At 48.2% G+C, this 22,272-nt stretch overlaps 1 protein-coding gene and 1 non-coding gene across 2 annotated transcripts; one reads left to right on the top strand and one right to left on the bottom strand.

Moving 5' to 3' along the window:
• Positions 1–19,289: 19,289 nt before the first annotated feature.
• trnaq-cug lies at positions 19,290–19,361 on the bottom strand. Its single transcript has one exon. It is a non-coding gene; the product is annotated as a tRNA-Gln (tRNA).
• An 844-nt stretch (positions 19,362–20,205) lies between these two features.
• Positions 20,206–21,960, top strand: LOC119118900 (piggyBac transposable element-derived protein 3-like). Its single transcript, XM_037245627.1, has one exon. The coding sequence runs from the start codon at positions 20,206–20,208 to the stop codon at positions 21,958–21,960; it is 1,755 nt and encodes a 584-aa protein (XP_037101522.1).
• The last annotated feature ends 312 nt before the right edge of the window (positions 21,961–22,272 follow it).

Below are 22,272 nucleotides of genomic sequence, written 5' to 3'. Positions count from 1 at the left end.
ATGATTTTTAAGTACAGAAAAAAATATGTTAAACTTATCTTATTAGGACAGCAAACACACGGATCAAGGGTACAGTTTCTAACAGCAAACTAAAGAGAAAAAAAAACTATCTACACTTGTGCTCATAAGGAGTTATTTATTACAATAATGTCCTGTAGAACCAATCTTGTTGGAACCAAATTTGGATTTTGGTAAATACTAGACAGGAGCAGATATGAATGTAATGGACTATTTAAAAGTGGTGGAATTAAAAAATAAATAAAAATCAATATTGAAAACGAGTACTGACCTTAAACTGCAGTTTTACAAACTCACCTTTCTTTTTGGCCATTTTCTTCCACTGAGACTTGAACTCTGGTCGCTGGGGTGAGAGTCCTAACCCTAGCCCTAGCTCTAACCTTAACCCTACCTCTTACCCTAACCCTAGCCCTAGCTCTAACCTTAACCCTACCTCTTACCCTATTCCTAACCCTAACCCTAGCCCTAGCTCTAACCTTAACCCTACCTCTTACCCTATTCCTAACCCTAACCCTAGCTCTAACCCTAGCTCTTACCCTATTCCAAACCCTAACCCTAGCTCTAACCCTAACTGTAACCCTAACTCTTACCCTAATCCTAACCGTAACCCTAGCTCTAATCCTAATCCTAGCTCTTACCCTATTCCTAACCCTAACCCTAACCCTAATCCTAGCTCTTACCCTAGCTCTAACCCCTCACCTTTCTTTTTGGCCAATTTTTTCCACTGAGACTTGAACTCAGGTCGCTGGGGTGAGAGTCCTAACCCTAGCCCTAGCTCTAACCTTAACCCTACCTCTTACCCTAACCCTACCTCTTACCCTATTCCTACCTCAACCCTACCTCTTACCCTATTCCTAACCCTAGCCCTAGCTCTAACCCAACCCTAGCTCTTACCCTATTCCTAACCCTAGCCCTAGCTCTAGCCCTAGCTCTAACCCAACCCTAGCTCCTACCCTAGCTCCTACCCTATTCCTAACCCTAGCTCTTACTCTAACCGTAATCCTAACCTTAGCTCTTACCCCTCACCTTTCTTTTTGGCCATTTTTTTCCATTGAGACTTGAACTCAGGTCGCTGGGGTGAGAGTCCTAACCCTAGCCCTAGCTCTAACCTTAACCCTACCTCTTACCCTAACCCTAGCCTTAACCCTACCTCTTACCCTATTCCTAACCCTAGCAACCCTAACAACCCTAACAACCCTAACTGTAGCATATGGTATATGGTATATGGTTTTATGGGGGAGCACACGAGCAACTCTGTTGCAAATTTTTCAAGGATAAGATATTTTTGGTCCCACTGGGATTTGAACTCAGGTCGCTGGGGTGAGAGTACAGAGCACTAACCACTACACTACAGAACCCACGCCATTACTTCATGGATGTTACCTATATGGTTTTATGGAGCAGCTCACAAGTAAATAGTATAGATAGGAATAGGTAAATGCCAAAATACTTGAGGTTCCACTGAGACTTGAACTCTGGTCGCTGGGGTGAGAGTCCAGAGCACTAACCACTAGAGTATGTAACCCACACCATTAATCCATGGAAGTTAGCTATATGGTTTTATGGAGCAGCTCACAAGCAAATAGCATAGATAGGAATAGGTAAATGTCAAAGTAGTTCAGGTTCCACTGAGACTTGAACTCAGGTCACTGGGGTGAGAGACCAGAGCATTAACCACTACACTATGGAACGCACACCAATATTCCATGGAAGTTACGTATATGGTTTTATGGAGCAGCTCACAAGCCAGATATAGGAATAGTATAAATAGGAATAGGTAAATGCCAAAATAGTTGAGGTTCCACTGAGACTTGAACGCAGGGCGCTGGGGTGAGAGTCTAGAGTACTAACCACTACAGTATGGAACCCACACTATTAATCCATGGAAGATACCTATATGGTTTTATAGAGCAGCTCACAAGCAAATAGCATACATGGGAATAGGTAAATGCCAAAATAGTTGAGGTTCCACTGAGACTTGAACTCAAGTCGCTGGGGTGAGAGTCCACAGCACAAACCACTACAGTATGGAACCCACGGCATTACGTCATGGAAGTTACGTATATGGTTTTATGGACCAGCTCACAAGCAAATAGTATATATACATAGGAATAGGTAAATGCCAAAATAGTTGATGTTCCACTGAGACTTGAACTCCGGTCACTGGGGTGGGAATCCAGAGCACTAACCACTACACTATGGAACGCACGACATTATTTCATGGAAGTTACGTATATGGTTTTATGGAGCAGCTCACAAGCCAGTATAGATAGGAATAGGTAAATGCCAAAATAGTTGAGGTTCCACTGAGACTTGAACTCAGGTCGCTGGGGTGAGAGTACAGAGCACTAACCACTACAGTATGGAAACCACACCATTGTTTCATGGAAGTTATGTATATGGTTTTATGGAGCAGCTCACAAGCATATATATAGGAATAGGCAAATGCCAAAACAGTTGAGGTTCCACTGAGACTTGAACTCGGGTCGCTGGGGTGAGAGTCCAGAGCACTTACCACTACACTATGGAACTCATGCCATGGAAGTTACGTATATGGTTTTATAGAGCAGCTCACAAGCAGTATAGATAGGAATAGGTAAATGCAAAAAAGGTTGAGGTTCCACTGAGACTTGAACTCGGATCAGTGGATTCAGAGTCCAGTGTGCTAACCATTACACTATGGAACCACAAGGTCCAGACCATGGCAGGCATATGCTGGTGTGGGAGCCAGAAGTTTTGAATTCTTTTTTTTTTTTTTTTCTTCTTTTTTTTTAATTGCTAATGTGTCAATTGCTGGGCATCTGAAACCAGTTTTTCCAGTGTCCAGAGACCAGCTATTCCAATTTAGTCCCATAATTGGCTTTCTGTACAGCGCACAAGTGGCAGGGAAGTCTGGGAGTACAGTCAAACCTCGGTTTTCGAACGTCCCGGTTCTCGAACAAATCGGAATTCGAACAAAGAAATTCGAGATTTTTTTGCTTCGGTTGTCCAACAAAAGTCGGAGGTTGAACCTCGCAAGATGAGCCGAAAGGACCCGAGAAAACCCGACCGCGCGGCCCGGATGCCGACTGACTCCGTTCGTTATTGTAATTTCGTTACTTTGAGGATTGTATTAACCCCTAATCATGCCTCCAAAGAAAGCAAGTGGGAGCAGTAAAGCCATCCTAAAACACAAAGGCGCTCTTTAAGCAATGCGACAGTGAGCGCCCGGCGCGCTGCGGTTGCCCGACCGCACCAAATTAAGCTCCCTGCGCACTGAGATCCACTTAAATTTTAGAAAGTACATCAGAACTTTAAAAATATTTTCTAGATTTCAGCGACGGCTCTGTCACAATAATGCGACCAGCGCGGTGCAGTTGGGCGGTCGGCGGCACGCTACGGTTGAGCGTTCTCTCTCGCTCTCGCTCTCTCTCGCGCTCTCTCTTGCTCTCTCTCTCTCTCTCTCTCTCGCACTCTTTCTCGCTCTCTCTCACTCTCACACACACAAACACACACACACACACGCACACACACACACACACACACACACACACACCATCATCGGCGGACACTCGGGACGAGTATGACTGTCTTCTTCTCAGGGTCGTCTACTTGTGGGTCCGCAGGTGGGCGTAGAGGCCGATCCGGGATCCACATATTTTTGTGCAGTGTGGGCAGGGGAAAGTGGTGGTGGGTTGTGGTCGTGCTGGAGCCTGTTTTTGTCTTTCCTTACGGAGTTGTTGTTTGGTTTCTGGGACACGGCGGAGTTCCTTTTCATGATGTGCTGCCCCTTCTTGCACCGCTACCCTCCAGCAGTTCCTGTTCAAGGCGATGCGCTCCCAGTCCTGAGATGTTATTTGGAATTTCTTGAGACTGGTCTTGAGGTTGTCCTTAAAACGTTTCTTTTGCCCGCCCGGGGCTCGCGGACCTCTCTCCAGCTGGGAGTATAACATCTGTTTGGGGAGGCGGGTGTCAGCCATGCGGATGAGATGTCCTGTCCATCGGAGTTGGTGCTGCATTATTAAGGTGGTGATGCTCGGTATCCTGGCTTCCTCCAGAACGCTGATGTTTGTGCGTCTGTCCTCCCATTTGATCCTGAGTATTTTCCTCAAGGTTCTCTGGTGGTGTTGTTCAAGAGCTCTTAGTTGCCTGCTGTAGGTTGTCCATGATTCTGCCCCATAAAGTAAGGTGGGGAGAACCACAGCTTTGTAAACCAGGAGGTTGGTGTCAACCCGGAGGTCTCTGTCTTTAAAGACTCTTTTCCGCAGTCTGGCATACGCTCCACTGGCACAGCTCAGGCGATGGTTGACCTCAGAGTCAATGTCCGCTTTGGAGGAGAGAAGGCAGCCGAGGTAGGGGAAGTGGTGAACATATTCAAGTGCAGTGTTGTCCACATTTATGATGGGCGGAGTAGATGGCTGGTTGGGTGGGGGTTGATGTAGCACCTGGGTCTTCTTGATGTTCACGGTCAGACCCAGGGCTCTGTATGCCTTAGCGAAGGAGTTCAGGATGCCCTGGAGGTCTTCTGCAGAGTGTGCTGCAATGGCATTATCGTCTGCATACTGAAGCTCCACGACCGTGGTGGTTCTGATCTTGGTTTTGGCTTTGAACCTGTTAAGGTTGAAGAGCCTGCCATCAGTTCTGTACCAAATTGGGATTCCGTGTGGTAGTTCTTCGTTGATGAGGTGGAGTATGGCGGCAATGAACACAGAGAACAGGGTGGGTGCAATGATGCATCCCTGTTTGACCCCTGTCTCTACAGTGAAAGGCTCAGTCAAGGAGCTGTTGTTGAGCACTGTGGCTGTCATTCCGTCATGTAATAAACGCAGTATTCTGACGTATTTATCCGGGCAACCATACTTCAGAAGGATTTTGTCAGGTCTATGAAAGCCATGAACAAAGGCTGTTTATGCTCACGGCATTATTCCTAGAGTTGGCGTGCTGTAAAAATCATGTCTGCAGTGCCTCTAGATGGGCGAAAACCGCACTGCGATTCTGGGAGAACTTCCTCAGACAGTGGCAGTAGGCGATTGGCAAGAACACGAGCAAGTACTTTGCCAACTGTTGAAAGGAGCGAGATGCCCCTATAGTTTCCGCAATCCGCTTTGTCCCCTTTCTTGAAAATGGTCACTATCAGAGCATCCCTGTGCTCCGAGGGGAGTACTTCTTTTTCCCAGACCTTCAGAAAGAAGGAATGGAGGTGGCGCTGGAGCTCTACTCCACCTTCCTTTAGGACCTCAGCTGGGATCCCATCTGGCCCAGAGGCCTTGTTGTTCTTCAGGCTCCTGATGGCATCTTGGACCTCTGCTAAAGTGGGAGGTTCACCCATGTCTTCCCTGATGGGACTCTGAGGGATGTGACTGAGGAAATCTGACTGAGTTGTGCTGTCACGGTTGAGGAGTTCCTGAAAGTGCTCTCTCCACCGGTTGTTTATGGACTCATTGTCCTTCAACAGCTCCTGCCCGTCTTTAGAGCGTAGGGGGTTTTGGCCGCGATGGCTTGGGCCGTAGACAGCCTTAGTAGCGCTGAAAAAGCCTCTGGTGTCACCAGAGTCTGACAAACTCTAGATTTCCAGTGCCCTTTCTGTCCACCAGGAGTTTTTAATCTGTCTCACCCGGCTCTGGACGTCAGCCTTGGCTCTGGAGTTAGCCTGTCTCTTTGCTGTGCAGGTGATGTCATTTTGCCAGACACGAAAGGTTTCCCTTTTCTTGGAGATGAGCTGTTCTATCTCCGTGTCGTTCTCATCAAACCAGTCCTGATGCTTTCTGGCCTTGTACCCGAGAGTGGCACGGCAGGTGTCGAGGATGGAAGACTTGAGCAGGCTCCAGTGTTCGTCAATGTCCTCAGGGTATTCCTGATTGAGGCTTTCTCCAAGAGAGGCCTGAAACTGCTGCAGGGCGGCAGTTTTGTTCAGGGTCTCAAGGTTTAGTCTCTGCCGGCTCAGCTTCTTTTGCAGTCTCCTCTTCCTCTTGAGTCTGATGGACATCGTGGATCGTATCAGGCGGTGATCTGTCCAGCAGGCCTCTGAATCCATCATGGCTTTTGTGATGCTCACGTCGCGCTGATCCCTGGCCCTGACAATGACATAGTCAATAAGATGCCATTGTTTAGAACGAGGGTGTCTCCATGAACCATTGAGTTTGTTCTTCTGGCGAAAGATGGTATTGGTGATGGTAAGGTCGTATTGAGCACATTTGCTAAGAAGCAAAACCCCATTGGAGTTGATGTTTCCAATGCCTTCCTTTCCAATGGTGCCCTTCCAGAGGTGGTGGTCTCGGCCCACCAGGCATTGAAATCTCCCAATATAATAATCTTGTCCTCCTTGGGGATTTTTGACAATACCTCATCCAGACAGGCATATAAGGCCTCTTTTTTGTCCTCATCGGAAACGAGGGTAGGTGCATAAGCACTAAGAACTGTTGCCGTCATCTAACATCCACCGCCTGATGTGCCAGCTTGTGACTAGGGGCTTCCAGACTTCACAATCCTGCCCCCGTTGCCACTTACTGGTCGCCACAGGACTTTAATCCGGGATGTAAGGTGGACTCCCTGAAAAAGACGCCTGTGCGTGACTTTGTTTAAAGTGGGGAGACTGGTGCACAGACAGTCACCACACTGTCCTTGACAGATCGGGGTCAGAGTCCAGTGGCAAGGAGACCAAGACGACTGGTGACCCTTTTCTGCTGCAGCCTTCATCCGCCTTCCCAGCCGTTGTGACGCCACCCCTTAGGTCAGCTATCATCCTCCGCCTGGTCCACCGTTGAGGTCTTCACTATTTTACCCATAGCTGGAGCTGTTTACCCACAGTGGTTGATGGGCAGTAGGGCGTGTCCACACACCGGTGGGCCTACATGCCACATCTCTGGGGCCCACTGCTGCTCCGAGATCCTGCACAACTTAGCCTGGGACCACAAGGGGCCAGTTGCCGTGTGTGGCCACGAGGAGGCGTGTGCAAGTCTTGGCAATGGAGAGGCTGTGTACCGGCTTATACACTCGGCTCCTCTTTTCACCCCCGGAAACAGAGGGCTAGCCGGTGGCGGTAGCTGAAAGCAGAAAAGTGGCAAGCAGACGCAGCATGCAGCATGCACAAACTACAGGCACTACGACTCCAACACGACTGCACTGACGCATCACACGCCCTGTGTGCTGATGGAACACACACACACACACACACACACACACACACACACACACACACACACACACACACACACACACACACACACACAGGGCAGTGACTCTCCAATACACATAGATACCAAATGGTCAGGTGAAGCTTTCCCGCCTTTTCCGGACAGTATAAAACCTTCTGACCTGGAGACCTGACCTAGTGTTGTTACATCTGCTGAAGTGCCATGTGCATTGACCGGCCATTAAACAACCCAAGATCTTGCCAATAAAGAACCAACCGTTACTCCACATCTTAGTTTTCCTGACCCAACAACAGACATCATCAACAACATGCAACAGCCGTTGGTGGAATCGAACCCGCACTTTCCTAACTGTGAAGCGGACGTGCTAACCAGTGTACCACCGAGCCGCCAAAGAGTATAAATACTACTATGTTGAGTCAAATACAAGACAGATTACAGATTTAAAACCACCCTTCGACGAGGATGGGAATCCATGCGAGCAGAGCACAGCGGATTATCAATCCATCGCCTTAAACTCTCGGCCACCTCATCGTGGACAACTTGTGTTGACACATCACATTATGTACGTTGTGCCAAGATACTTTGGATGTGAAGATAATGAAAATCCGGCGAGGATGTGATATGAAATGATGAGTGGAGAGCACAATGGGGTAGCAACACATCGCCTGAATATCTCAGCCACCGCATCTCATGCATGAGTTGTATGGGCGACATGATATGGTATGTACGGTGTGGTATAAGCCGCAAGGTAATATGATACAATACTTTAGATGTGAAACGAAGAAGAGATAAGCCACAAAAGAAGTGACACTGTCAACAAAGAAAAACGTTTTTTCAATGTTGTCTCACCCCAAATCTTTGGGATTATCGGATCTGCGCAGTTGGATAATTCCACCAACATTTTAACATCAACATTCTTTCATGGTCTGCCTGGGTGTCCTGGCTGAAGATCCTAAAGGTTTTGAATTCATTTTATGATTCCGCATATAAGCCATGATCGTATAGTGATAAGTACCGTAAATTCCGGACTATAAGCCGCGGCTTTTTTCCCAAATTTTGAACCCTGCGGTTTATAGTCAGGTGCGGCTTATATAAGGATTTTTTCGTGATTTTTGTGATGACTTGATCACTTCAAGATTCAAGAGTTTTTATTCGCCATGTTTGAGCGTGCCAAACAAGGAATTTGACTTCGGTAAAACACACCCTCTGTTCAACATTTAGGTGACTAACAACACTCAGGGCATGTGAATAATGGCAAAAACAGTGTAGACAAATTCAAAAAGGTGTGAAGAGCAGGATGTTATTGCACAGTAATGACTCTGAGACTCTATGAGTGGTGTGAGTTCATCAGAGCAACAGCCTGGGGGAAGAAGATGTGTCTGTGTCTGCTGGTTTTGGCGTACCGAGCTCTATAACGCCGTCCGGAGGGGAGTAGTTCAAACAGACTGCAACCTGGGTGAGAAGGGTCTGTAGAGATGTTCCTTGCACGTTTCCTGGTCCTGGACAGGTACAAGTCTTGGATAGATGGGAGGTTGATTCCAATGATCTTTTCTGCAGTCCTGATTGTCCGTTGCAGTCTGTGCTTGTCTTGTTTGGAGGCTGATCCAAACCAGACAGTGATGGAGGTGCAGAGGACAGACTGGATGATGGCAGTGTAGAAGGTCTTCAGAAGCTCTCGCGGCAGGTTGAACTTCTTGAGCTGTCTCAGGAAGTACAGCCTCTGCTGGGCCTTCTTCCGGACAGAGTCTATGAGGCCGGTCCATTTCGGGTCGCGAGAGATTGTGGTTCCCAGGAACTTGAAGGTGTCTGTGGAGAGAATAGTATTACTGCGGATAGTGAGGGGTAAAAGTGGTGAAGGGTCTCGCCTGAAATCCACTGTCATCTCCACGGTCTTGAGCGGGTTCAGCTCCAGATGAGAGTCTGTGCCCCTCTGGTGGGACACGTTACGTGCTGTCTGTATCTGGGCAGTTCGTGTGCGAGGTTCGCCCTGTTAAGATCACCCAGAACAATGATTAGTGAGTTTGGTAGAAGTTTCTCCATGTCTGTTACCTGGTCAGCCAGCATCTGCGTGGCTTCACTCGCACGTGCGTGTGGTGGGATGTAAACAGCCGCCATGACGATCGAGGAGAACTCCCGTGGTGAATAGAACGGCCGGCAGTTTATGAAAAGTGTTTCTAGGAGAGGGCTGCAAAACTCTTTCAACACCGTGACATCAGTACACCAACGTTCATTAATGTAGAAACAGAGACCACCTCCCTTTGATTTTCCGGAGAGCTCCGCGCTGCGATCTGCTCGCGTTAGCCTGAACCCGGCTAGCTCCACGGCGTGGTGGGGGGTTCGTTCGCTGAGCCACGTTTCCACAAAGCACAGCGCGGCCGATCTGCTGAAGTCCGTGTTCCTTGAAGTGAGGAGCAGCAGTTCGTCCATCTTGTTCGCCAGGGAGCGGACATTCGCCAGATGATATTATGAGCTTTAGTAGGAATGCACGCTAGGTGACCTGCGTCAAAGGGCTCTAAACCCTTTCTCTTACTCTGCCATGTGACTCAGAGATTACACAAAGCAGTGGCGCTGTTTGGACCATCTGCATTGTATTAAAACCCAATCAATCAGCATTTAAATTCAATTCTTCTGACATTTTGCTCACCAAAAACAAGTTGTTGACGTCATGATGGCGCCGCGGATGGCAGCCACGGTGAGTCGCTCTCTGTTTATTTGTCTTATTTTGTGTGTTTTCTGTGTCCTCTGCTGTCCATCCCGGATCACTTTTACTAGAGAAGCGCTGTTAAACATCGGACAGTCTTCTTCTGGTATTTTCTCTCCTGTTCTCTTCGATTCAGACTGTTTGTCGGAGATTCTAGCCGGAGCGGCGGTGCTGTACAAGCTAGCACGACGACGGCGGCGCGGAAAACGAGCGGGAGCACTCGTAAGGCTGAGGCAGAGAGGGTTCCGTTCTGCCCTACCGTCAATTCATCTGGCGAATGTCCGCTCCCTGGCGAACAAGATGGACGAACTGCTGCTCCTCACTTCAAGGAACACGGACTTCAGCAGATCCGCCGCGCTGTGCTTTGTGGAAACGTGGCTCAGCGAACGAACGCCCCACCACGCCGTTGAGCTAGCGGGCTTCAGGCTAACGCGAGCAGATCGCAGCGCGGAGCTCTCCGGAAAATCAAAGGGAGGTGGTCTCTGTTTCTACATTAATGAACGTTGGTGTACTGATGTCACGGTGTTGAAAGAGTTTTGCAGCCCTCTCCTAGAAACACTTTTCATAAACTGCCGGCCGTTCTATTCACCACGGGAGTTCTCCTCGATCGTCATGGCGGCTGTTTACATCCCACCACACGCACGTGCGAGTGAAGCCACGCAGATGCTGGCTTGACCAGGTAGCAGACATGGAGAAACTTCTACCAAACTCACTAATCATTGTTCTGGGTGATCTTAACAGGGCGAACCTCGCACACGAACTCCCCAGATACAGACAGCACGTAACGTGTCCCACCAGAGGGGCACAGACTCTGGACCACTGCTACACCGTGATCAAGGATGCATACCACTCTGCGGCTCGTGCAGCTTTAGGACTCTCGGACCACTGTCTAGTTCATCTGATCCCGGCCTACAGGCAGAAACTAAAAACTTCTAAGCCTGTGGTGAGGACTGTGAGGAAGTGGACAGTGGAGTCAAGGCAGGACCTCCAAGCCTGCTTTGACTGCACCGATTGGGGAGCTTTCGAAGCTGCAACTTCAGACTTGCATGAACTCACTGACACTGTCACATCATACATCAGTTTTTGTGAGGATCTGTGTGTGCAGACTAAGACCTTCTGCACGTACAACAACGACAAACCTTGGTTTACACCGAACCTCAGGAGGTTGCGCAAAGTCAAGGAGGAGGCCTTCAGGAGCGGCGACCGCGACCTGTTCAGGCAGACCAGAAACACACTGAACCGAGAGGTCAGGAAAGCCAAGAGGTGTTACGGGGAGAACCTGAAGAGACACCTCTCTGCCAATCCTGATCCCTCAACAGTGTGGAAAGGTCTGCAGAGCATCACGGGCTACAAGAAACGAACCCCCCGTCCTGTGGAGAGCCCAAGGCTTGCTAACCAGCTGAATAAGTTCTACTGCAGGTTTGATCAGTCCTCCCACACAACGGGACTTCCTGCAGCACAATCTACATACTCACCTCTCCCCACAACTGCTCTGTCCACACCTCTATCATCGTTGTCACCCACTCTCTCTCTTGCAGAGGCCGCGCCCGCACTCCAGGTCCGCGAGGAGGAAGTGCGCCAGATGTTCCGGAGACAAAAGACCAGGAAGGCACCGGGCCCAGACGGCGTGTCACCTTCCTGCTTGAAAGTCTGCGCTGAACAGCTGGCGCCCACCTTTGCACGGATCTTCAACCGTTCTCTGGAGCTGTGTGAGGTGCCCTCGTGCTTCAAGAGCTCCACCATCGTTCCAGTGGCCAAGAAGCCCGCCATCACAGGTTTGAATGACTATAGACCCGTCGCACTGACATCTGTGGTCATGAAATCTTTCGAGAGGTTAGTGCTGAACCACCTGAAGGAGGTCACGGGCCCCCTGCTTGACCCCCTCCAGTTTGCCTACCGGGCAAACAGGTCAGTGGATGATGCGGTCAACATGGGACTGCACTACATCCTGCACCACCTGGACACTCCAGGAACGTACGCCAGGATCCTGTTCGTGGACTTCAGCTCGGCGTTCAACACCATCGCTCCTGACATCCTCCAACAGAAGCTCATCCAGCTTGTGGTGCCTGCCCCCACCTGTCAGTGGATCACCAGCTTCCTGACCAACAGGAGACAGCGTGTGAGGCTGGGGGGCATCACATCTGACACCCGGACCACCAATACTGGAGCCCCTCAGGGGTGCGTCCTCTCCCCACTTTTACCCCTCACTATCCGCAGTAATACTATTCTCTCCACAGACACCTTCAAGTTCCTGGGAACCACAATCTCTCGGGACCTGAAATGGACCGGCCACATAGACTCTGTCCGGAAGAAGGCCCAGCAGAGGCTGTACTTCCTGAGTCAGCTCAAGAAGTTCAACCTGCCGCGAGAGCTTCTGAAGACCTTCTACACTGCCATCATCCAGTCTGTCCTCTGCACCTCCATCACTGTCTGGTTTGGATCAGCCTCCAAACAAGACAAGCACAGACTGCAACGGACAATCAGGACTGCAGAAAAGATCATTGGAATCAACCTCCCTTCTATCCAAGACTTGTACCTGTCCAGGACCAGGAAACGTGCAAGGAACATCTCTACAGACCCTTCTCACCCAGGTTGCAGTCTGTTTGAACTACTCCCCTCCGGACGGCGTTATAGAGCTCGGTACGCCAAAACCAGCAGACACCGAGACAGCTTCTTCCCCCAGGCTGTTGCTCTGATGAACTCACACCACTCATAGAGTCTCAGAGGCATTACTGTGCAATAACATCCTGCTCTTCACACCTTTTGAATTTGTCTACACTGTTTTTGCCATTATTCACATGTCCTGAGAGTTGTTAGTCACCTATATGTTGAACAGAGGGTGTGTTTTACCGAAGTCAAATTCCTTGTTTGGCACGCTCAAACATGGCGAATAAAAACTCTTGAATCTTGAATCTTGAATCTTGTAATGAACGTGAACTTTTAATGCATTTTATTCAGAAGGTTACTTTGAACCCCGAGGCTTAAATGGCGGCGCGGCGTATTTATGGATTTTTACGGCCTCCAGGGGGCGCTCTAGCAGGAAGCAAGTCGCTCTTGCTTCTTATATTATTCTTCTTATTATTATTTCTTCTTCGTCTGTCTCGCTGACAGACGAAGAAGAAATAATGCGCCGAAGAAGACGTGCTAGTTTGTGTTTTGAACATTTCGCGCATCACGCACACACCCTCATGGAAAACACACGAAGAAATGCATTTGATGCAGCTTTTAAGTTAAAAGCAATCGATTTGGCTGTCAAAGAGGGAAATAGAGCTTAAATGGCGGCGCGGCGTATTTATGGATTTTTACGGCCTCCGGGGCGCTCTAGAAGGAAGCAAGAGCGAGACAGACGAAGAAGAGATAATGCGCCGAAGAAGACGTGCTAGTTTGTCAAGACGGTTGCGTCACCCTTTTCTTTATTTCGTGGTCCCGTCTACTCTGGAGCTATACGTGTCGCTCGCTAGTTTAATGTAATTTAGCGCTTCGTGCATGAATAAAATTAGCATGAACAGACCCTCATCACACTCGAAGAAATGCATAAAAGCGACGACGAAAGAGAGACTGAGCAAGTGTGAGGCGAAGGATATCTAACGCTATTCCAATCGGACGCTGAGGAGGAAAACTTCGATGGTTTCAGTGGAAGGAGGAAGATGAAGACGATGAAGCTCTTTTTTTACTTTTACTGGTATGTTTTTTAACGAGCCCTGTTGGTGCTGTACTACCGTGTTGCTGCTGTGTTACCGCCGCGTCTCAGTGACTTTTACCGGGTATGTTTTTTTTAATCCAGCCCTATTAGTCTTGTGTTACTTCCGTGTTGCTGCGGCATTACTGCCGCATTACTGCCGCGTCACGGGCAGTGTTTGGAAAGAAATGTTAAGGTATGTTATTAAAACTTTAAAAAAGCTTTCTGTGTCCAGTCTTTCTTTGTTAATAACTCGGGTGCACACTTCCGTGTTGCTGCGGTACTACTGCTGCGTCACAGGCAATGTTTAGAAAGACATGTTAAAGTATGTTATTAAAACTTTAAAAAGGCTTTCTGTGAACGGTCTTTCTTTGTAAAAAACGCGTGTGCACGTGCGGCTTATAGTCCGGTGCGGCTTGTATAAGAAAAAAACTAAAACATTACCCAAGTTTAGCTGGTGCGGCTTATAGTCCGGTGCGGTTTATAGTCCGGAATTTACGGTACTCTGCGTTGTGCCCGCAGCTCGTTCGAATCATTTTTGCAAAAATGTTACACACAAACGTAGCAGGCACGACCTATTCTGGGGCAATGGACGCAATGGATAATGCATCTGAGTACGGAACCGAAGATTCTAGGTTCGATTCCTGGCTAGCTCATATGCCATTTTTTGGTCAACATTAGCTATGTGCACTTGAATCTTAAGCGCTGAAGTGACTCACAGACACTGTCAACAAAGAAGTTTTTCCCATGTTGTCTCATCTCAAGTCTTTGGGATCATTGGATCTGCGCAGTCTGATAGTTCCACCACCAGCTCAGTGGCCTAGTGGTAGAGTGTCCGCCCTGAGACTGGAAGGTTGTGGGTTCAAACCCCGGCCGGGTCATACCAAAGACTATAAAAATGGGACCCATTGCCTCCCTGCTTGGCACTCAGCATTAAGGGTTGGAGTTGGGGGGGTTAAATCACCAACTGATTCCCGAGCGCGGCACCGCTGCTGCTCACTGCTCCCCTCTCCCCCAGGGGATGGATTAAAATCACACGGGGATGGGTTAAATGCAGAGGACAAATTTCACCGCACCCAGGTGTGTGTGTGACGATCATTGGGACTTTAATCTTTAATCTTAATTTTAACATCAACATTCTTTCATGGTATGCCTGTGTTAGAGTGGTGCTCACTCTAACTTATTTTGCAAGAACCACACGGGAGACAGTATGCCCTTTTAAACACCTGCAGGTGGAGAGTCATTCGTCGCTGTGCATACAGCGATGATCGAATGAGGTCTGACTCTGGCCTCTTGCAAGAGCATTTTTATTAAGAGAAACAGGGTGGGGGTGAGAGTGGACTGGATGGAGAGAAAGCCCTTGACCTCTAGTCAAAGCATAGCAGGGGGTGTTTTACGACGTTGTGTAGGATGGGACAAGCTAGGTTATTTATTACAGGTTACATTCCAACATAAGCATAAAACTAATCTAGCTAGGTTATTTATTACAGGTTACATTCCAACATAATCATACGATCAAGATAATCTGGAAAACCCTGACAGCCTGGGTGTCCTGGCTGAAGATCCTAAAGAAAAGACCCTAAAACTCATTGTATGCTATTGCATGATCGTATAGCGTTGTGGCCGCAGCATCCCCGGAACGAAGCTGGGTCATGGCGTAATTAAATTACCTTGCTGAATTTGTCCGTTGTTCACTGTTGCCAAACAGCCTTCTGTTAAACACAAGCTTCCAGACATTACGTCCACCTATGTTTCAATATCAAGTTTATTTCATCAAGTTTTTCTGAATTCATCTTGGTGAAACTCCCTCAGGCATTCCTATCTTTTTTTAGGCCTGGCTGCCACGAGGCAGCGGTAGACATACAATTATGACCCTGAAAGGATATGCGCAAACTGGCTATGATATTTATAAAAATTCATTAATCACCGAAATGCAGTCCTCAGGTCCATGTCATATTCGCTACCAATCGGAATGTAACGGCGTCAGCTAATTTGATACGGGGCTCGTTGGTCGAGGGGAATGATTCTCGCTTCGGGTGCGAGAGGTCTTGGGTTCAACTATCGAATGAGGCCTACTTTGAAACACAGCTGGCTCCTATTCTCTGCCATTTTCGACAGGCCAATGTCACATGCGCATCATTTGCAGGCTGCATTTGTGTGACACGTGATATGAATTTAGACACAGCTAAGAACTACCAAATGGAATGTATCAGAGTCAGCATGGTTCCATCTAAAGTGAGTGAAAGAAGCCAGTTTTCTCCCAGTCTCAAATCAGGTACCACAACATAATTGCAGCGCAAAATCGTTTTAATTTGTCATGGACTTTGCATAGGAACCAACAATGACAAGAAATAGTCGTAGAAGCTGTTTCCACCCAGTCTCGAACTGGGGATCTTTCACGTGTTAGGCCAGGGGTCGGCAACCCAAAATGTTCAAAAAGCCATGTTGTCCCACCCCAAAAAAAACATACCTGTCGAGAGTGGCAAAAATCTAAAAACCTTTTATAAGGCAATATAGACTGTCAATACATGACCTGTATGCCTACTATTAAAATAATTAAGTAGGCTACAAATACAAAGCAACAAAGCGACGCAAGACGTTGCCCCTGGATAGCCGGCAGACTTTGTTGTGCAGCAGGAGATCGGCATATTCGCTCTCAACTTCATCTAGCAATTCACGGAACTGGTGGTGGTTTAATGCTTTTGCGATTATTTTCTTCACAATTTGGATGACAAGGTTCATTACCTCCATACACTCTGGTGGGAATGTTTACGCACACAGCGCCTCTTGGTGCACTATGCAATGGAATGCAAGCAAATTTCGATCCAATGCTTTCTGTCGTAAAGTCACAAACTTTTGCGACCCTCTCAAACTCGGTGTGCCGTCTATAGCGTCTGAAATCAGGTGGCCAGTGTGTATCGCTGTCATTTAAACACTGCAGCACAGCCTCGCAGATGTCCTCCCCCCGTGTTTGGCCTTTTAGTGGTATCAATTTCTTCTTACGGCCCATTAGAGTTCACGTACCTGCATAGCAGAGCTGTCTGTTCGATATCGGTCACGTCACACGACTCTTCACAGGCAATTGAGAAAGCTGGAGCTGAATTGATGTCCTTGATACATGAGTATCATGAACTCACTTAACATCTAAGGCCCCATCCCTGAAGATGAGAGGCCAAGTGTACTCAGCCTGCGTCAGAAGTGGTATGACGTACGGAAGTGAAGCATGGGCCCTGAAAACAGAACACAAAGACAAACTAAACAGAGCAGAAATGAGGATGATCAGATGGATGTGTGGTGTGTCAATGATGGAGGAAAAGACCAGTGCAGAGCTGAGAAAGAAGATGGGAGTGGAGGCCATAGTGGATGTGGTGAGGAGAGGCCGACTGCGATGGTACGGACATGTAGTGAGGAAGGACGAGAACGACTGGGTGAAGAAAGTTATGTCGTATAATGTAGAGGGAACAAGACCCAGTGGCCGACCTAAAAAGACCTGGCAGACGACCGTGGCAGCCGACATGAAGGCACTCGGCATCAACCACGAGATGGCCATGGACCGTTCCCGGTGGAAGAAAGCCATATCGAGAATCCAGTCCAACCCAGCGGCAACTGGAAAGCGGACTTTAAACCGATGATGATGACGATGATGATGATTTGCTGATTGGTAATATTGTTTGCCATTCAAATTACCATTCCGTTCACTGATTTTGCGGAGAGAGGCATGTCTTTAATTTTCGGAATGATCTCGGTTTTGTTTTTGAAGTCCGAAAATACGCACTCTGATATTTTAACGAATGAATCCTTCATGTACTCGCCATCGGTGAATGGTTTTCCGCGCTTTATTATCTCCCGGGCTGCAACAAAACTTGCAGCAGTAGTAGAGTTTGGAGATGCAATCTATTTCTTGAAACTGTTTTTTCGTTCCTCAAATTGCACCTTCCCTCTCCGTTCCAACTGGGTGATCGGCAGCAAATTTAGCATGCTTTAGCTGAAAATGTCACTCCAAATTGCTCTTTTTGTTATATTTGACAACTTCTCATTGCAAATCAAACATTCAGGCAATCCTTCAGCATTGGCAATGAAAGCAAATAGTTGAGTCCATTCTTTCTTAAACCCTCTTTTCTTATCAGCAATCTTTCTGTTTTTGCCTTTAGAATCCATGGCCCGTCACTCAAACACCTGTTTGTTTACAACTCGCCTGTGCTGTGTCGCTTGCTATGCGCCACTCTGATATTCACTATTTTTAATATATTCACAACTACGTACATTTTCTACAGAATAAGAATGTTTGTGTCATGATTACCATCTAAAAACCATATTTAAAAAAACAAAACAACAACATCTTTTCCCATTTTCACGCATTTTTGCAAGAGCTCCAGGGAGCAGCTAGGATTGCGCTAAAGAGCTGCATGAGGCTCTGGAGCCGCGGGTTGCCGACCCCTGAACTAGCCCCATTTAATCTGAGGTGCATGCCATATGGGCTATCAATTGCAATGAAACGGCTTGAGTTAATTGACCTTGATTCTCTTTCGTCTGCTATTTTGATTCTCATCATACATAAAACATCACTTAAATCTGCCATCATGTGTTATCCATTGCGCCACTCGCCCTACAACACCGTATTGACTGTAAACTTGTGCGGAAAACTGTCATTGTCCAAAGGAAGGCTGTTTAGCAACAGTGACCAGCAGACAAATTCAACAAGGTAATTTGATTATGCCATAACCCGGATTCGAATCGAACCAAAAAACGAACCGAAAGGAACCAATCAGATGGCCCGAATCCATGCATGGTGGATGGCGCCGGTGGTAAACAGTGATATTTGAGAAGGGAAATGAAGTTTATAGGATTTGCAGACAGTGTGGAATCATTATTTCAACAAAAGTAGGCAGGTGCATACATTTGGGCACCCCAAGAGAAAAATGACATCAATATTTAGTAGATCCTCCTTTTGCAGAAATAACAGCCTCTAAACCAGGGGTCCTGAACCTGGAATCGGTCAAACTAGGGGTTCTGTGAGTCGGTCTTAGGGGTTCAGCAGAGCCTCTTCTGGGGAGGTCCGAACACACCTGATTTATAAATTCGTGATAACGCATATCTGAACTGGTCTCGCAAAGGCAACAGCAGAAGTCACATTGATTTGCTGGTATGTCATTTGACGTGAATTCATGCATTGTGTTGGTTTTATTCTTTGAACGAGGTGATGTTCATGCACGGCTCATTTTGTGTGCCAGTAAAAAACATCTATGTCTTGAATTTGAAAAAAATATATACATTTTTTTCACTAACGAGGGGTTTGGTGATTGCGGATATGAAACTGGTGGGATTCGGTACCTCCAACAAGGTTAAGAACCACTGCTCTAAACACTTCCTATAGCTTCCAATGAGAGTGTGGATTCTGGTTGAAGGAATATTGGACCATTCTTCTTGACAAATCGTTAACTCCAATAAACTTCATTTCACTTCTCAAATATCACTGTGTCTGTCTGCTATATGATATATTTAACTGAAATTGCTGATCCGAACAGCCAAGGATTTATAAAGAAAATCTTGAAATTGATTAGGGGTGCCCAAACCTTTGCATACGACTGTATATGACCAAAGATTTGAGGTCCAACCGAGACTAAAACTGGGACCACTGGATTCAGAGTCTAGAGCGCTCATGGAACCCTCAGGTGTAGGGAAGCATACGATTTCATGGGGCAGCACACAAGCTGTTGCCATTTCGCAAATTTTTCCCAACTAAATGACAAATTATTTGAGGTCCCACCGAGACTTGAACTCAGATCACTGGATTCAGAGTCCAGATTGCTCACCATTACACCATAGAACCCTGGCAGTGACAGAAGGAGGAGCATAATTCTTTCTGAGCACAATGCACTAACAGGCGCTCATTTTACGAAATTGACAAAAGTAGTGGAGGCAGGGCTTACACACTCATAGGGCTGTCCACAAAGTACTGAATTGGAATTTCTAAATTTGTGTTCCATGTAAATGACTACAAATTGGAAGTTCCACCAAGACTTGAACTTGGATTGCTAGATTCAGAGTGCTCACAATCACACCATGCCAACATTGATTAATTGATTGATTGATTGATTGATTGATTGATTGATTGATTGATCATTTATTGATCCCGGGGGTGGGGAAATTCAGGCCCCATCAGAATCCATACCACAGAGTGGGTATACAAAAGACACACAGATGGCATGAGCGCAACTCAATAGGCTCTCATAAGGCTGCCACACAAAAGCGCCACAAAGAAACCCAATCAAACGGGTTTCAGCCTGTAGTCTATATGTAGACGCTCCAATTTCCGCAGCTTCCGACGCCGTCAAATGACGACAAGCATTCGTGCCGATTGTATCCGGTTATAACCAACCTTTGACCTGTCGAACCCGGAACCGCTGCCCTTTTGCCAGTTTATGAGTCACGCATGCTACGTGAGCGAAGCCGGACGATCGCGATTCACGATGGAAGATGCAAAAAGGTGAGCTCCGGGAAATTATGATAGACTCGAGATAGCAGGGTGAAACTTTTAGGGAACAATTATCATATAATGGTTATTGACATATGTGATTGCAGTGATGATTCGCCCTAACGTATTTCCTCTATGTATTGTTTTATGCGAAACATCTATACATAGACTATCCGCGTCTATGGGTACACAGTCGGCGATGGAGGTCTTCGATGCAATCGAAGATGAGGACGCAGTTGTGGATAAAATCTTTATTGCTCCACCCGTGGTCAGTTTCGAGTCTGACGAAGACACGGGCGAGGAAGACTGCGGAGGAACGTTCAATAATCTCTCGGGACGGCAGCTTAGCGCTCCCGCCGTGGTGGTCCTCGCCGACGGACGTGTGATCGGAGATGATGATGATGGCGACACTGAGGAAGAAGAGGAGCCCCAACAGGCCTCCACCTCAAAGAAACGCTCGCAGAAAGATGCGTTGGACTACAATTGGACCAACAGTAAAACGCGCCTGACAAAATTCCCGGACGCCAGGCCTCTCGCCGTCCCCACAATTTTGGTTGGAAAGAGCGCAGTTCAGAAGCTGGACTTCTTCCTTTCCGATGTATATCCTCACCTTGTTCGCGAGACCATCAAGTATGCGGCGGTGACTGACTCCAACTTCCAGCTCACCATCGGAGAATTGAAGCGCGTGGTGGGGATCTTGCTGCTCTCGGGTTACCACCAGCTCCCCAGTCGCCGACACTACTGGAACACAGATGAAGATCTCCATTGCGCCCTCGTCGCTGGGGCCATGTCACGCAACAGGTTCGAGGAGATCATCCGCTACATTCACTGTGCCGACAACACGCGCCAGAACAGCAGCGACCAGATGACAAAGCTGCGTCCCATGATGGACATCCTCAACGCTCGGTTCGGGGAGGCGTATCCAATGGACTGCAATCTTGATCTGGACGAGGCAATGATTGAATACTTTGGAAGACACGGATGCAAGCAAGCAATCCGAAACAAGCCGGTGCGGTTCGGCTACAAGGCCTGGTGCCTGAACAGTGGGACCAACGGCTTCCTGCTCCACTTCGACATCTACCAGGGGGCGAGTGTAGATGCCTCTGAAGTGGAACGCAAGTTCGGCAAGGGCGGTGGCACGCTCCTTCGACTTCTGGACAACCTCCCCGATGCTGTGCGTGCACTTCCGCTACGCATCTACATAGACAACTACTTCACCGGCCTCCCGCTAGTTGCAGAGCTGCGCAGGCGGGGCTACGCTTGCACGGGGACGATCCGAGAAAACCGCATCCCGCGCTCTTGCCCGATCACAGATCAGAAGGCTATGAAGAGGAAGCCGCGTGGTGCCGTGTCTGTCGTGTACGACACGGCAAACAAGATTGCGCTCACTCGGTGGAAGGATAACGCCGTGGTCACCATCGCCTCCACCCTCACCGCTGAGCATCCTCTGCAGAAGGTGTCACGCTGGTCAAGGCAGGAGAAGAAGAAGGTGGCAGTGGACCAGCCATTTGTTGTCCAGCTGTACAACCGCAGCATGGGCGGCACGGACCGCGCCGACCAGAGCATCGAGCTCTACCGCATCAACATGCGCCGGAAGAAGTGGTGGTGGCCGATATTCACCTGGATGCTGGACGCGGCCGTCTTCAATGCATGGGTGCTGCACCGGCTGGATGAGCACGGCGGGATGTCTCTGCTGGAGTTCCGACGCGAGGTGGCCCGAACTCTGGTTGCAGCACCAGGCGCCACTCGAGCTCGGAGATCGGGCAGACCGCGCGTGTGCGCAGTTGCCGATGACTCCCGCTTCGACACCGTGGAGCACTGGCCGGAAGTGGCGGCGCAAGGCCGAAAGTGCGCACTGCCGACTTGCAAGTCGCGTCCGTCCAGTGCGTGCTCCAAGTGCCGCGTGGCACTGTGCACTGTGAAGTGTTTCCGTGCTTACCGCCAGCCGGAATAAAATGTGTGAGAAGCACTGGTCGCGTGATCCGTTTTCTGACCGGAAGTGGCGGCGCAAGGCTGAACATCATCACTGCTGAGTTACAGTTTATATCTCCGTTTATGGTACCGCAAGTTTGAAAGTTTGTTGTTGAAAGTTTGTTGCAAATAAATTCGGCTATGAAAGCCACTTGTGTTCATAGAAACTTTGGCATTTTCTTACGGCTGGTCCCCATACCCTGGGGATGACGGCCGCCGTTGCACATGCACGCCCATTGAAAATTGTGGAAATGGTCCCTTTCATGTTGCAGACAGCTGTTACGTGTAAAACACA

This window comes from Syngnathus acus, unplaced genomic scaffold, assembly GCF_901709675.1.
Source record: "Syngnathus acus unplaced genomic scaffold, fSynAcu1.2, whole genome shotgun sequence".
NCBI classification, from domain to species: domain Eukaryota; kingdom Metazoa; phylum Chordata; class Actinopteri; order Syngnathiformes; family Syngnathidae; genus Syngnathus; species Syngnathus acus.
Note: the sequence above shows the minus strand (reverse complement) of the source record. Positions and strands in the feature narration are given on the sequence as shown.

What these genes read in the sequence shown, in the direction of transcription:
- LOC119118900 (XM_037245627.1), top strand. Translation starts at nt 20,206, where the DNA reads ATGGAGGTCTTCGATGCAATCGAAGATGAGGACGCAGTTGTGGATAAA.